General features: G+C 43.4%; 1 protein-coding gene across 2 annotated transcripts in view; it reads right to left on the reverse strand.

Moving 5' to 3' along the window:
* CSTPP1 (centriolar satellite-associated tubulin polyglutamylase complex regulator 1) overlaps window positions 1–12,880 on the reverse strand; it is a 111,462-nt gene extending 98,582 nt beyond the window's left edge. Inside the window, exon 1 of one of the 2 annotated variants that reach the window (XM_083752358.1) lies at window positions 12,765–12,880. In XM_083752358.1, the coding sequence (XP_083608484.1) occupies window positions 12,765–12,810 (46 nt within the window). In that variant the 5' untranslated portion in view covers window positions 12,811–12,880. The remainder of the gene's footprint in view (window positions 1–12,764) is intronic. The other variant, XM_083752359.1, reaches the window with a different exon arrangement.
* Window positions 12,881–17,619: the final 4,739 nt, after the last annotated feature.

The raw sequence follows: 17,619 nt of genomic DNA on the forward strand, positions 1-17,619 counted from the left end.
AAAAACATCAACCTTGGGGCAATAACTTTATTTGGAAATTGAAAATACCACAACATTGTGTAAAGGCTTTTGAGGTCTCCAGAATTCATCATCAGACTAGATGGTGAACAGGAATACCCATGGCAATGGTTGTTTTTCGTAATTACAGAGATAGGGAAACAACCATTGTATATATTTGCTTCCCAAGAGGTCCCAGTGTGACCTGATTAACATCTAACACAGCCAAATCTGACCGTCTGTTGTCTTACCCTGGGCTTGTCCACATTTTAGAATTTTTTAGCTGTTAATCTGCTTTTCCCCCATTTGAAATAGACCAGAGTAGTCCACAGCTGCATGTATTTGAATTTGTATATGAAGAACAACCTTGGTCTTTCCTGTTCATACCAACAGGTATTTTTCCCTGCTTTTCAATTTGTTGATTCTATTATGCTAATTAAGTAGCAACAGGGTATGCCCACATATAGCTATGTGTGCACCTTGTTATGAAACAAATTCCCTACCCAACAGCTGTGCAAAAGCACACAGTCAAATTGGGCAGCTGTAAATTTGCTTGTGTAGTTTTCTGGTTTTGTTTAAACCTGAGGGCTCAAAAGAAAATATCTTGCCATATAATACAAACACAAGAGTGTCATCATGCTACACTTTGCTTGGCCACACACAGGTGGTACTATGAACTACAGTGTGACAATAGTCTTCAGAGAGCTGTGGGGCCTTCACAGCAGTGTCTGAGGGCAGCATGGCCTAGGTGAGCCACAGGGCAATAGTCATGACAGGCGAGGGCAGTTCCTCAGTAACTGTCCTGGTCCACTGCCGCTATTGTTCACCTCACAGCCGATGCCATTTCAGCCTTCTCCTGTGAGCAGGATAGTTGCTGAACAGCTGACCTGATCTGCTGTGACTCTTCCTTTGTGGCTCATGTAGGCTGTCTGGCCTCCCTTCATGGGAGAATGCATAAAGGGAGGGGGGATTCCTCTGTGGCTAATTTGAGCCTACTTCTGCTGCAGTTTCCCCCTTCCTCACAGGAGAAGCGGTAAGGGGAAGGGAGGTTTGGCAAGGTCCAAAGGGAGAGGGGAGATATCTATCTCTCCTTTGTGCCTTTCAAGCCTTTCCTCTCTCCAGGTAAGAGCACTCTGTTAATGTTCAGAGGTACCTGATTTGGGGGTTCTCCCACTCTCTGCCTCAGGCGGAAGCAGCAGCATGAGGTGGAAAGGGAAAGGGTCTACTGGGTTACCTTAGGCAATTGAAAAATGGAGAGTAGGGGAGCAAGTAAAGGTAAAAGACCCCGGGATGGTTAAAAAGGTAAAAGTGAAGGACCCCTGACAGTTAAGTCCAGTTGCGACACTCATCAGTCAAATTCAACTATGGGGTGTGGCGCTCATCTCTGCTTTCAGGCCGAGGGAGCTGGTGTTAGTCTGCATACAGCGTTTCCGCATCATGTGGCCAGCATAACTAAACCGCTTCTGGCGCACGGGACACCGTGACGAGTGCCAGAGTGCACGCAAATGCCATTTACCTTCCCGCTGCAGCGGTATCTACTTACACTGGTAGACTTTCGAACTGCTAGGTTGGCACAAACTGGAACAAAGCAACAGTTCATCCCATTACGCAGATTTGAACTGCTGACCTTCTGATCAGCAAGCCCAAGGGGGTTGTCAATGAAGGTTTTGTGCAAATCTGAGGGACCAATTGTTGGGCTGTAGCCCTCTCCTTGCACTGTTTATTCTGTTATCACCAGGTTGGGCACTGCTTTTCTTCTGGGTGAAGACAAAGGCCAAGTAAGTAGTTCTGCCTTCTCTCCTGTCACCCAACAGCATTTCTTAATCTTCTCCACGTAAAGGACCTACTACTACCTTGTTCTTCCTCTTGCTTTGAACATAGCCGAAAAAAACTTTAAAAATTATTTTTCACCTCTCTTACAAATGTGGTAGAGCATACTAAAAAGGGGCAAACACTACAAAGAAACAACTGTCATGTAATGGGTGCTCCCTAGCTTTAAATGTAAAACAAGAAGATCCAACTACGAACTGAAAATCGTAATCATAATTTTCCTGACATTTTCCTTGAGGGGAAAAAACCTACCCACTCAATAAGCTGTCAAGTCCAGTGGGAGGTCGAAAAGCTTACATGCTGCAGGGAGGGGGGAAAATAAAGCCAGCAAGCCCATTACATATTGCCATATCTCCTGTCTCTCCCTCACAGACATTAGGACTCCACTATTGTATGTCTGAGCACTTTCTGTTATGCTGCTCAGTAAGAAAACAGGAGAAAGTGCTGAGGATTATGAAGCAGTTATTACTGGAGCTTAAGCACATGCTGCTCTGCTGCAACTTTACTTACAGTGGAATCGTGTGTCTACTCAAAAGCAAGCCTCATTAATTTAATGGGACTTACTTCCAGGAATATGGGTGAAGGATTACAGTTTAAGAGCTGTCAAGAGAACACTAAAAAGAGAAGTCAGAGATGGTAAACAACCGCCTCAGAAATGGACAAGGGATGACCATTCAAATCTCTCGTATTAAGTTCTAAAAGGTTTAAAACAGTATCACATAGCAAACAGCACTACTGCATATATCATCCTGTTTCCGGAAGTGGTTTTTGTTCAAGCCTAGCCATAAGAACATTTTTCAGTGTTTTCAAAGCTGCTACTGCAAAAGTCCTACATTTAGAACTTCATCTGTAATTATCTTCAAAGCACATTTTATTAATTATGTTGCGGATAAAAACTGTACCAGATACATTTCCCACTTAAGCATATATTTTCAGGAAGAAACTTGTTGGCTGTTTCAAATAAAAGAATAACTTGGCTCTAGCATCTTGATACACGTTTCCTGGTGCCTAAAGGTGACAAAAGTGATTCATGAAACTAATATTTTGATTGCCAGTCAGGTAACAGTTTGACAGCCACTGTTCCGCAGTGTGTTTTTTGAGCAAGCGTAACAGACACAAACAAACAAAAATGCAGGCACAAACTGGGTTACTGCATGTAAAATCCTATGTTCTGTCTACAGAGGTACAGTGGTTTCAATCACACAAAAGCACCAAAGTATGCTCGCCAAACGTGTCTCTGTATACACACAGGGTGTTAAACACTGCTATTAATATATCTGTCAATATCTGTATTGGATTTGAAACTGTTTACATAGATAAATGTTTTGACTGCTTTTATATAAAAGCTTTTACCGGTAATTGTTTCTATATATGCAATTGTTTTATAAGTTTTATTCTATTGTTAAATTGCTTTGCATTGCTTCATATGAAATGATTTATACATGAAATAAATAATTGTGCTGTAAAAACTTTTTCAGCTATGAAAATCTTGATTTTTGTGCATTTATGTAACAATCACATATAACCCAGTTGTTTTGCTTAAGCCTGCATAACAGCAGCAGAGCACACAACTTAAATAGACCCCAACCCTATCCATTTTATATTCCACAGTTTTTATGCCAAAATATTAAAACTGCTTTTTAAACTCAGGGAGTCTGGAGGTTAGTGGAAGATTACCCTCTGGTCAGTAGGCTGCAAAGCACACATTTATTATAATGCTTTCATTTTCACGGTGCAGATTTCTTCCTTTAAATTGGGCCGTTTTTCAAGGTTTGTGACCTTATCTTCAAATGCCTGTAGCCAGGCTACTATAGCTGACACTCTAAAAACATGTCCTGCCACAATAGCTACAGTCCACTGAACTATTCAAGCTGTCAGCCAAGAGAGTGAGAGAGACATGCACGTGAGGGCAGTTTTGCCTTGGCAGCTGATCCCATGCTGGCAAAGTTGAAGGTGCTGATAGTCAGGAACAAGCTGCGCTGCATAATAAGACCAACCTTTGTTGGTTATACGCCTCACTGACCGCAATGCGACTTACTTCTGAGTAAATAAGTCCTAAAACATGTATTTTTAGAGCACTAAAAATATTTGACACAGTGCAAGTTTATCAGATTCACCATTTCCTGTTTCAGCCACTGGGATTTGGCTAGCGTTACAAGTTTTGAAAGCTAAACCCAGAACTGGAGGGATTAATTTGGATAGAAGTCCCACGAGGCAAAAGATATACACACCTGGGATGCAGCTCTTAAAGAATATAAAACTTTATAGTTCAGTCTGTTGGCTTGGAAATATGTCCTTTAGGGAAACTGGTTTCCCCCAACAAGTGGTTGTGTGTGTCTGTAGTGGTGGTGGTAGTGGTGGTGGTGGTGTGTGTGTGTGTGTTTGTGTGTATGGGGAGGGGGGTTTGCAATGGTAATAATTTGATATTTTTGCCTCCTCCAGTCAAACATTCTGTCATGTAAAGCACAAAGTCATACCAAAACACAGGAGACTGAATTTCTGAGTATCTCCTACTAAAAATTGCTAGGGTCATTTTGTTCATAACCATCACTTAAGACACCAGATACACAGGCAGAATTATAAATTCTATTCTACTGAACTGATTCTTTCCAATTATGTCTTAGATTCATACCAGACAGCCCTAAAGATTATCCAGGACAAGATGGGCAAATAACCAAGACAAACAAAAGCTCAACTATTGTATGCTCCAGGACCGATCCTCTCCGTTTTACAGAGTTTTGTGACTCTGACACTTTGTTAACCTCAGTATCACTCTTCAGAAACTCAGGGGGGTGCTCCTACACTGTTTGGCAAATGTGCTGGTCTGGCACGTCATTCAGCAGATAGTGTTACAATGCAGGGTATATGCTGCTGATCTGGGACATGTGTTGTGAGGCTATACAATCTGGCAGTATTTTACCACTAAGGACAACATGGGTCAAATGGAATCTAAATTAAGAACAAAAGAATTTCTCAGTCTTGAGCTCAACTGAAAACAAACACTTCTGTGTTTAGCTAGCAAAGCAATGCCAATGCACAACCTTTTACAGATAGCCCATCCTCATGCAGCCATGTAGCCTGGTATCACACACCCTTTTTTGTGTGTGCTCAGAATCAAATACTGGTATGTTACTCTCCTCTATGATGGGAGGATGAGTGACTTCAAGTGTACCTAGCCAGTCAGTATATGACGGCTGTGACATATTGTGACAACACAAGCCAGGGATGTAACTTTTTTTTTTTTTAGTGGCCCTGTTTTTTGTGCTGGGCATGTCATTTTGGACTGGTACACTGCACCAAGGCGCTAATACTTTCCCCTTGTCTTTTCTACTCAAATCATTATCCCAGGCCAAGGGTCTCCCCACATTTTTTCAGTCTAAAATATCAGGAACATAGGGAGCTGCACTGGCCTACCGAGCTCAGTGTTGTCTAAAATGGTACAGAAATGGCACTCCAGGGTCTCTTCCAGCCCTACTTAGAGATGCTGGGGATTGAACCTGGGACCTTTGGCATGTAAGGCAGATGCTCTTCCACTGAACCATGGCCCTTCCCCTATTCTCCTAGGACTCAAGAGGACTGGATCCAAACTAAGTTAGTTGCATTTAGGACCCGCTGAAAGCAATGTGAGAACTCCAGTCCCGCTACTTTCAATGGGAACTATGTGTAGCTAACCTACAACACTAACATCCCATACATATTTACTCAGAAGTAAGTCCCACTGATTTTAATAGCCCAAGGTATTTGGGCAGAGTTACAGCCTTAGTCTGGAACCGATGCAGAATCTTTTAAGCGTTAATTTTGAATGCAATATTAATTACTATGTTTCTTTCACTAAAGTACTTATTATTTCTAAACTCCTTGCCATCCAAATAGTTAAATGTATGAAGGCAGGAGAGCAGGCAGGCAAACATGAAAGAAGGAACAGCTAGCTAGAAGAAAGAAGAAAGCATCAAACGCATCTGCAGTGCCCCAAGAGCTCGTTTTCATGCGCTGAGAGTCAAGGGCTCTCTGACTAGCAATGGCAGAACAGCTGCACCCCACAGCGCTTCCCTTTCGTAAGAGACGCCACAACTCTGGCATCAACCAGTCCCAGGCTTTACAAAACACAGACCTTCCCTGGCAGGGGGCTCATGTTCTCACATGTCCGCAGCTGGCACAAGATGAAGGGGAAAAGGATTCTGGTAGAGAGGGGAAAGAGAGGAACTTAGCTCAAGAGAGAAAATAATTAAAAGTTTCAAAATCGCTCTGAGAAGAGTAAGCCCTCCATTAGACCTGGAGTTGGAAAAGAGCTTCACTGAAAGGGCAGCACTTTGTCAAAAGAACCAAGAAATCAAAGCTATGAAGCACATTCAGATATGGTAGAGCTTTGAACTGGAAAAGTTCCTTGTGGAACAGCCATACACTCAAGCCGCTCCACCTCAGCCCTACATCTACAACGGGGAGATGTTGATGGGCTGCTACCATACAGAATGGTTGTAAGGATTACTGAAGTTCTATATTTAGAGTACATTGACCACAGCAGGTTTTTAGTTGTGTCCCCTTCGTTTGTATTGTTTAATGCTATTCCCTTTCCAGCTGCTGGTTTGTTTGTTTTTAGCAACCACTTTTCTAGTGGTCCTCTTGACATATTAAGTTAATACCATTTTCATATGATAGCTGGTTGCTATATGTGTTTCCAAATACTGCATGATTACAAATATTGATTTCATTTCTTAATGAATCCATTCTTGAAATGCATTTCGAAAGGCAGGACATTAGCTTTAAATAAACAATCATACCTAGCATTAATTTCGTTAATGTTTCTTCCTCTGCAACATCCTGAATTTTAACAAGTGGCTGAAATACTGTACTCTAAGCATACAAAAAGGGTTGATATCCTCATCTTCAACCCCATCTTTAGTCACTCCACATTAACTGTTGCTTTCATATCAAAATGATCCTGTTTTAAGTTTACATTAATTTTGCCTTTTCTGCAGTCGGCTTATCCCCTATAGGTCCTTCCTCACAAGTTGTTTCTGCTTCTCTATGGTAAATCTTCCTCAGTGGTGGCTTGGGCCCATTGAGAATGGTATCCAGGCTGAAGGAAGGGAGGGCCAACGGTAGGTGGAACCAGAGCCAATGACAAATGGAGCCTACCAATTCTAGTTTTGTCTAGAGATGAGAAGGCACAGATCCATTTTTTAATCAATTTTTCGGGGGGGGGGGGGAGACTTAAAAAAACAAAACAGAAAATTGGGGTAGGCCTGTTTACCCTCCCCCATTTTTTCTGGTTTTACCAATCCCCCACACCCTTCATATATCTAGTATTGTCCCCATCCCCCTCTCTGTTGAGTTCTACAAAGCAACACTGAGACTACAGAGGAGCAAGCTGACAGCCAGTGCTACCTCTAGGCTGCTTGTAAGTTAGACTGCTCGCAAGTAAGAATGCAGGCAGGTGCCGGCTGGTTGAAGCTAGACTGGCGAAGCAGTGTCCCATTTGCCCTAATGAACTAGTATCCACTATTTCCCCATATTTAACAGACTCAACTTTCTGGGTCCATTATACTTTGAATAAAGGCAGCTCTGTTCACGACATGGGGGCATCCTATATGCTTTCATATAGGATGGCAGTCGATGGGGCGCAGGTGGCGCTGTGGGTTAAAGCCTCAGCGCCTAGGACTTGCCGATTGAAAGGTCGGCGGTTCGAATCCCTGCAGCGGAGTGCGCTCCCGCTGCTCGGTCCCAGCGCCTGCCAACCTAGCAGTTCGAAAGCACCTCCGGGTGCAAGTAGATAAATAGGGACCGCTTACCAGCGGGAAGGTAAACGGCATTTCCGTGTGCAGCTCTGGCTCGCCAGATGCAGCTTTGTCACGCTGGCCACGTGACCCGGAAGTGTCTCCGGACAGCGCTGGCCCCTGGCCTCTTAAGTGAGATGGGCGCACAACCCCAGAGTCTGTCAAGACTGGCCCGTACGGGCAGGGGTACCTTTACCTTAGGATGGCAGTCTCCATATACAAGGGTAAGGAAGAAAGGTTCAGGACAGGTTGCACCACTCTCCAAACATCTATGCAGTTGATGGGGGCAATTGCATTACCAATAGGAAACAGTCAGTTTTTTTAAAAGCCCCATGCTCTTCAACAACTGAACATGAATGGCATAAATGAGAACACTGAAATCCAAACACAGGACAGCCTTGTTCTGTTAGCTCAGTTGGTTACAGCGTGATGCTGATAATGCCAAGGTCACATGTCTGATCCCTGTATGGATGCATATTCCTGCATTGCAGAGAGTTCGACTAGATCAGAGGCCGGCAACCTAAGGCCCATGGGCTGGAAGCGGCCCATGAGGGTCGCTTAACTGGCCCATGGGCAGCCCCCAAACCGAGCCGCCCACTCAGTGAGTCCCCGTGCACTGCGCTAAACCAGCGCAGCGCGGCGCAGGGACTTTCTTCCACGTATCCAGAAATTGCTTCTGTGTATGCCCAGACGCCAAAAATCGCTTCTGCGCAGGTGCAATTTTCGGCATGTGTAGAAGCGATTTCCAGCCCCGCGGACATGCACAGATGTGACTTCCGGTGTCGCACTGTGCCAACCCAGCCCACGGAGGATCTCCACAGGAGTGATCCGGCCCATGCCCGGTAAGCCTTGCCAACCCCTGGACTAGATGATCCAGGAGGTCCCTTCCAACTTGTACCATTCGGTATGAATGAGGTTCTAATGCAGAGGTATGGACAAGACCCAGGTGCCTCTGTAGTCCAGGCACCTCCAAGCACAACCTTGATCTCTAGTCCCTGAAAATATGTCACAGAAGGTGTAACAGAAAAATATTGCAGCACAAACTGACACAGGGGGTGTTCACTACAACAGAGTTGGGATGGGGGTTTAAAAGGACCCAACTTGCTTAGTTCCGTCTCATGTGTGTAGCGGGGAGGGGGACAACTTACAAGACACTTCACCCATCCCAAGAGAGAGGAGGCTGAGCTTGGAGTCTCTTCAAAGAACACCTGATACACAGCCTAGGGCAACAAACAGACTTCTGAATGAGATTAACATGATTTGGTTTCTCTAATCACAATTACCTGTAGTCTCACAGCCAGTTAATTCTATTAACAAGGCCTTGAGAAACACAATAAAGCACCTGGAGAAAGGCTGCTATTCTCTCCAAAGAATTTTTTTAAACAAACCCAGGTCAATGCCGAAAGAGATTCAAAAGCACTTTCCCAAACATTGCTTACTTTTACTGGATTCATATTAATCAAACAAACCATTAGTCAACAGCTTTTGTGAAAATCATATAGGCGCTCCCCCACACCCCTGAAATAAAGTAACTCTTTAAAAAACAACATACCTGAGCATGATCTATACAACACAGGGACGGGACAACCAACTTATTTTTTACTACAGCAGCGGCCTACATTTGAGAGAACTGAACTTCCCAAATTCCATGCAGAACAGAAATTTAAGGCAGGTAAAAGTCAACAGATTTTTCAAAGAGTTTCCAAAAAAGTATGAATTTAAATGTAGGAGCACAAGTAAAAGGGATGAATGGGCTAAATAGGTAAGTAGATCAAATCCATCCATTATTTAGGAGATTATGACCTAGATTTAAATGTATAATTGAGAACTAAAAGCAGATATTCACATTTAGGGGACAAAAGGCCAAGATTTGTATTGCTGGGAGGCCTGAACTTCAACATAATGACATGAAATTTTTATTGTCTCCACATAACAAGACCCTAAGATCTGGTTTGCCAGAAGTGGCTTAGTCATGCTGGCCACATTACCTGGAAGCTGTACGCCGGCTCCCTCGGCCAATAAAGCGAGATGAGCGCCGCAACCCCAGTTGGCCACGACTGGACCTAATGGTCGGGGTCCCTTTACCTTTAAGATCATCTTCCCAGGTGTAATGGCCAGATGAAGAGGGAAAGGCCAGTAGCTCAGTAGTAGAACATGCACTTTATTTGCAAAAGGTCTCGTGTTCAGTCCCTAGCATCTCCAGGTTGGGCTGGAAATGTCCCCTGCCTGAAACTCTGGAGAGCCAGTGCTAATAGTTTTGCTGACACTGAGCTAGATTGACCAATGTTCTGACCTAATATAAGGCAGCATCCTATCACCCACCCTTGATGTGGGCGGCTACTAGAGAAGGTGTATTTTCAGTGGTGGAGAGGCTTGCCTAGTGCCCAAGTTGTGGTTCTTTTAGCACCTTTTTATTTTCTAAAGCTTTTCAATCTTAATAAAAGTAATAATTATTGTTTCTTAGATTTTTTTTCCACTGTAACCTTCCTCTGACACTATTTTCACTCTGGTTTTATTCTCCTTTTGTTTTTAGTTTTACATTTGTGTTTTATGTCATAGATTTATACTTTTGGTCTTAATTTTTACTTCTAAACTGCTCAGAAAAGCTTTGTTTATTGGGTGGCATATACATGTTATAAATAAAACAAAAGGGTACATTCTTTTTAAAAATCGAACACACAGAATCATCATATGATGGCTGAGAAATTTGCTCTGAAATACTAGGGGGTAAGGGAGCTGGCTTCAATTGCATGTCCACTCAACAGAGTTCTTGGTTGGCCAAATCAAAACATCTGAGCCTTTGTTTCCCACACATAAGATGTGGCATAACAGTGACCAACCCCACTGGATGGAGCAAGATAATGAGCATTCAACTAATAAAATTAGCCAGTTTTATACTGAGTTAAAGAAGATAACAGAGCTGGATGGTGCTTTCCCACAGACTGGCTTATCCAGTGCCTTCAAAGAAAGGCTTTTCCTTATGGGGCTGTTACTTATTTGCTTAAATGAGTAGATTTTGAATTGTGTTACTGGAAAACCAAGGGGTTATCTCCTGATAAGGAGCTTATCGGGAGTTCCTCAATGAAAAGTTCAGCAAGGACAAACAATTTTACCTAGAAGACAGCTTGCACACTACTGCCAATCTGCTCCTGCAGGGGAATATCGGGCTTCTTCTAACCTAAGAGCATTCTCATTTCCATGCAGGATCAGCAAAGACCTGGCCAAAACCATACATGAGCGGAGTATACCTTTTTGATCATTCTGCTCAGTCCTCTGCAATGTGCAGGAGTTCCTTGGCAGGGAAGCCAATGTGGGAAGGGTTCTTTGAATATAGAAAAATAAATAAATAATTGGTGGCTACATGCCAATCGTGATCAAAGAGATGTTTAAGAGACACACCTCACACTTTCCCCTTTGCAGTATACTATAGTCCAGTTTTAATTGTTGGGATTGGGTATAATCAAAGGAGGAACTATGCTATTTTGAAGCAGGGAAATGATGGTGACGATGCAAATACAGATTTTTTAGTATCTGAACTCAATGTTCCAGCAGGATTAAGTCCCTCAGTGGGAGGCCTGTAGACCACATCAGTCCTTCCAAACTTCTCCTCTTCTTCCCTTACTTCCATTAATCTCATACTTTTGTTTGCTGTGATACTTCCAGTAGCTGCTAACACCTAGCTCACTCAAGTTGCATTCTGCAACTCATGTAAAAGTATATCACAAAACACATGCAGTTTCCTAAAGAAACACAGCAGCCATGACAGACATTGGTAGCTTAACTATTCCCAGAGCCTATTCAATGTGGAAGACAATTTCCCAAAATTTATTTGAACACTAGTTTAGATTACAGGATTACATGTGCATAACATCTCTGCTACCCATAGGCATATTTTGTACTGCAAATACTTTATCTTCCATTGCTTTACACATTTCACACACACTTTCAATGACAGAAGAAGTGTGCCAAATGACTGATGTGTATACTATGAGGTGAAAGCTGTGATCTTAAGATATATATATGGAATAAACCTTGTTGAATCCAGTGGGGTTCACTTCCAAATAGCAATGCCTAGGACTGTGCTGTAAGGCACACTTATCTGGGAGCAAACCCCATAACCCCATAGAACACAACAGGACTTACTTTAGATTGTGCTACACAAATTTAAACCAGCAAGTTCAAATCTTACCTTAGAAACAAACTCACTAGATAGTCTTAGGCAAGTCACTATCTCTCAGCAGCACATCCAGAAAATAATACAATAACTGTAATACAGTTGTTGCAAAGATTACTGAGATAATATATGTGAAATATTGCAAAACACTTTGGAGCACCCAGAAAGTGCTACGTAAATACTGTTGTTATATAATCTCAAAAGTGCTAGAACACTTCTTGGGGTTTGTTTGCTTTTTAGTATAAAGAATCCTAACTTGATGCTAGAGGTTGCTTATTTTAGCTTCATTTAACCCTGATCAAAGGCATCCCTTTTCCTAAGGGATGAAAAAAAATGCCCCAATGCGGTTAATAGAGAGCCATTATTGGCCCACTGTGAACAACATTCAGTCATCCCAGCCCCCCAGCCCCGTTTTAGACAATGTTATACTGAAACGTGTCTACAGCGCTTCCACCAGCCAACCCATTCACCGGTAAATATTAACTGGCTGGAGAAGGAGCTGAAAATCACCTTCTGTATTTGCATTACAAGCCTAAAGGATTTTTGCAGGTGTTTGAAATGGAAGACGACTAGCATTGTGTTGCTGGCTACATCGGCTTTTGCTTTCAAGAATGAATGAACACAGGTTGAAAAACACTGAAAGCAGGATTGGAAACCCCGCTGGCAACCGTCCGACTCCCATCTCAGGTAAAGGAGGAAACGCTAGGGAGACTTTAAATCGCCTGTCCCACCCAAGACACGGCGGGGCCCCCATTCACCCCCGTCTTCCTTCCAACCTGTGCCCGGGGGTCTTGGAGTGACCAGTGCCCCACCCACCCCAGTTAGGAGAAAAACGGGGCGGGCAGAAATCCGAAGAGCCTCCAGAAGGGAGGGGTGCAGGGAAGCCTCCTGCCTGGACCGCGCCGCTCCCTCCCTTCCTCCCCCGGCTGCTGCAGGGAAGGCGCAGCGGAGGCCACCTGCTCCGCGTGCCGCGCCCGCCGGAGCCTCACCCAGATACTCGAGCCCCGACGGGGAGAGGCGGTCGGCGTTCAGCATCCTGTCAAACCTCCTCCCTTCTTTTTTCCCCTCACCGGTCTCTAGGACACCAGACGCTGCGGCCGGGAAAATAGTCTCCGGCCAGAAACAAGCTCCCTCGCAACTAGGATCCCCCTTGGAGGAAGAGGAACAGGAGCGGGGAGGCCGCACCCGGAAACCCCCCCTCTTCGCGCTCCCCCGCACCACTGTTTAGCCAGGTGCCCAGTCAAGTGGCCTTTCAGGGTTGGGGTGGGGTGCTTGTTTGTATGTTTGTTATTGCTATTAATAAAGGCGTCTGCAGAAGCATCCAGGGTTAACTACCTGCTTTAGATAATACTTCACCAGACCCCTTCTTTTGAAATGTAGATGGAATGACGGCAGTAGCCGTCAAACATTTTTTTTTTAATTTTAATTGAACAGTGGAACAATCAAAACCATAGCACGTCATATTATATGATTAACAAATCAATACAGCATTTATAAAAATATAATTCCATTTGACATTAACAAAATTGTAACCAAAAAATAAAGCAAGCACTGAATTTCATACACACTCTCCACACCCCCATGACTCATAATCTTTCACTCTTCAGCTCATTAAATACACATGATGCCCATGGCAACTCCCTTCTGAAGGTTCCTCTGGCTAGAGGTGGGCCAGCACAGGTGAGACCATCCACCACCTCAGGGCAGACAGAGTCTCTTTCCCTGCACAGTTCTTCCTCTGGAAACAGCACCCTTATGAAGGTTGAAGGGTGGGGGCAAGGCAGGTGGAAAAAGACATTACCTGCTGACCAGCACAGAGTCTCTGTGCGTGTTGTTTAAGTAACTAGATTACTTAAACAGTATGCAGCATGCAATAGCAGAAATAACAAGGGAGCTTCACAGTTTCACTTTAGTTCTAGAAACATGCTCCCTCCCAATAATCTCCAGCTCTACCTAGGGATGCTCAGGATTTCAACCTGTGACATACAAAACAGAGGTTCTACTACTGAGCTAGGTCCCTCCCTAATGTCTTATAGCAAATATTAGAAAGTATTCAAGCCTTTATTTTATTTCCTAATTGAGACATTACTAACATGTTTACCCTTGTGTACATCTTGGAGCAACCAGTTATCAAATGCCAACACAGGTTACTGCCTGCTGTTGTGTGTATATTTGCCCCCTGGTATTTGCATTGATGTACTAGTTTAGCATTGCTTTGAAACAATCAATTACCCTTCCACACCTCTATTCTACACCTCTCGGTTTCAATACAACAAAACATTTCTTCCAAAAAATGACACCCAGTTCTGTACTTTAAACAATATACTATATATTGTTCTGTTATACGGCTACAACTGATAAAATAAATTGAAAATAGATAACTGTTTTGGTTTGCTAAAAAATGTGTGCCTGGAGGAGCTATTTGATCATATGCAATACTTCTTAATCAGTAATTTAAGTACAGTAGTTTCCACAGTTCTCTCTAAGATTCAAAGTACTTTAAATTCCTTACCTTCAGAGCCCAATTCTCTAAAACTACATGAACAGCAGAACTACACCTGCAGGAGCTTTTACCCATACAGATGACACAGTAGCACCCAAGGCGGTCACTCCACACAGCACGATCAGCTCCCAGTACCAAATAAAGAGGATAAGATGTTAGAGTCTGGTGTGGATTTCACGCTCTGCTAGTGAAAACAGCAGAGCACAGTTCTAGACTATTTATTGTTGCTGTTTTTAAGTTCTGTCTGTGAGTATGGTGCTTTTCATGTCTCTGTCCTAAGGAATTTGCAATCCAAAATTAGAGACGGGAACAACAGAGGAAGGGGAGGGTAGCAGAGGCAGGAGTAAACAAGGAAGCTTTGTGTGATGGTTAAAGTTACATGTGCTTAGGCTTAGTAACAGTTAATTAGTTTGCTCTTTTCAAGATATTGCTGTTTCATCTGTCATTATATGGACCACTCACTTATACATGCTGTTTTGCATGTAGGTTTAAAAGCTACATTTGGAATTTCTGTGGGTATTTCTGTGGTCCTTCTTTTCTATAGATCTTTTTACCCAAAATATGTTTTGTTGCTTCTGTGAGGGTTTACTCTCTCTTAAGACCAGCTAAAGGGATGAAATCTTCCTTTCACACACAAAGCACATTTGTGGTTGTAATAATGATAAGTTTGAGCACCACTGGCGCCTGACTGTTAATGACTCAAAAGAGAACCAAATAAAAACAAGATGTTGCGTCTTGAGCCCTTCACACACTTTATTCTGCTTTGTCACTTGCCCATTGGCCTGCCCCAGCTTGAAGCTGCTTATTACAAGATCCGCTACAGAGATCACCTGCTCTTTGGCAGGTGAGGAGAGTTTAAAAAGCTAAACTCTGATAATGAGCTTAATGATAATTGTGTGTTTTCAGTATGCTTACCAGATTTTTTTCAATGAATCTGAGGACTTTTTTTTTTGGAGCTGAGTAGCAACAGGGAGCCAGTAGTGGGGATGGTGAGGCGAAAGACCCTGGGCCCAAGCACACATGTATATTGTATAAAGGTGCAAAGCCCTTCTTTCGCACCCTGTGAAACATAAATGTGCAGAGTTTTTCAAAAACTGGGCAACGGCCGGCCGCCCACAACTCCCAAGCCTTCCCCGATCAGTCAATATAAAGGGGGAAGGGGGCAGGAGATCTGTACCGCTGGACGTCCCCGGTTCCCCTTCAGCAGTGGTGGTGGCAGTGGCAGTCAGCAGTCTGGAGCCAGCCTGGTAGCGCAGTTGGCTCTGGCTGGCTTCAGGAGCCGCTCGCTGCCGTGCCGCCCGCCAGTTTGCCTCGCAGAAGTCCCCATGTGATGTGTCTTGTGCGCAACACATCATATGGGGACTTCCAGCAAGGAAAAACGGTGGGCGCCATGGCAGCAAGCAGCTCCTGAAGCCAGCCAGAGCCAACTGCGCTACCAGGCTGGCTCTGGGAGGCTGCTGAGGCTGCTGCTGCTACATTTCCCAGGGGCAGATTTGTAAATCTGGGGACATTCTGGGGATGGAATTTGTCCGGAGACAGATTTGCAAATCCGGGGCTGTCCCCAGGAACCGGGGACGTCTGGTAACCCTACAATAAGTCTATTTCTTACACTGAGAAAAAAAATCAGTCCAAATCAAGACACTGATTTGCATCTGAGAGCCAATTCACATTACATGACATCAGAGTTGTGCTGATTCACAAATGTATAATTAGTTCACTCTTAGTATATAGGAGGAAATCAATCACAGGATTAATGTGATGGGAAAGACAGTAAAACACTTAGCATATAGAGTACTAGGCAATGCCTAACTATATTTACCCAAAAGAATGGGCAACACTTTTTGTTAGGCTTTCGGTGAGAAACACCAGGGTTACACTACTGTTTCCTGCAGAAAATGTGGGATCGTCTAGCATCTTTATTACATACCTTTAGGCTACAGACAAAAATATTACTCTTCAACCAGGCCTTTGGCTGATTAATATTGTGCAGCCTTTTAAACCTGTTTGTGGGAGTGGGTGGTGATTGGTTTTGTTTAGTTTTGTTCTAATTATTTATTTGCACTTTTATCCTGTATTTTTATACTGTGAACCACCCTGAGATCTTTGGATGAAGGGCAGTATATAAATTTAATAAAGATATACATGCAGTGGTTTTTTCTAGAAAAATAGGTGCCAGTACTCACCATGAAGTTGTTACAGTAAGCGCCACACTTTTTAACAACAAAAGAGGTGCTGGTACTGCGTACCCTTGAGCACTCCTTGGGGGGAAAAGTGTTGTATACATTTATCTTTAAACACCTCTCTACAGTCGTACCTTGGATCTTGAACGCTTTGGTAGTCGTGCATTTTGGCTCCCGAACGCCGCAAACCCAGAAGTAAGTGTTCCAGTTTGCAAACATTTTTTGGAAGCTGAACGTCCGATGCGGCTTCCGTTTGAGTGCAGGAAGCTCCTGCAAGCAACTGGAAGCTGCACCTTGGTTTTCGAACTGTTTCGGGAATCAAACAGACTCCGAGAACGGATTAAGTTCGAGAACCAAGGTACCACTGTACATGCTTATGGAAACCATGACCCAGTCATGATTCCAGTTCCCATACGCAGGCATAAGCCTGGATGATGTCTCCACTTTATGTATTTGCTGCACAAAACTCCAGTGTAATGTGAGCATTTCCCATGGCATTCCTTAAGTCTCACTGAAAGAGCAAAGGGGGTGCTTCACTGAGTAGAATGGTGGTTAATAGAAACATGTGCAGAAGGCCGTGCAGAGCGGCAATGCAGGGATATGTCTGGAATTTGCTCAAATACGACATAATAAAGACTGCATACCAAGAAGAACATATGCTTAGACACCCTGATCTCCATCTTGTGGGTTGTGGGGTTTTTTTTGCACTGTTTCTTCTGTTAAGTCACAATCTTAGCTCTATGGGATATTTGGCCCGTGAATGCATTCCTTTTTCTTTTTCTGTTTTGTGCCTTGCTGTTTGGCACAACCAAACCTAAGTAGAAAACTCTTTTTACTCATTAACTGAAGTTCCTTAAACACCAGTTCCTCATCCACAGCAGTAGGGTGAATGACAAATAGAGAATAATAACTACGAATTAACATCATGCAACCATTCCAAGGGAAACGTCTTGTTTCAAAAAGGCTCAGTCACTGGAACATTTTCATCTGGCTCACACCACCTTCAGTCAGATTAAAACATTTGATTTGCCTAGGTCTCTGGTAATTATTGCTATAGTAGCTACATAACTGTGCTGGAAGAAGCAGTTTTCAAAGTCTGTACTATAGCAAATGCCAAATATTTTTCAGCACCACAAATAGCCATAGAAATTGTAATAAATA

This window comes from Podarcis gaigeae (assembly GCF_964106915.1).
Source record: "Podarcis gaigeae genome assembly, chromosome: 1".
Lineage (NCBI taxonomy): Eukaryota > Metazoa > Chordata > Lepidosauria > Squamata > Lacertidae > Podarcis > Podarcis gaigeae.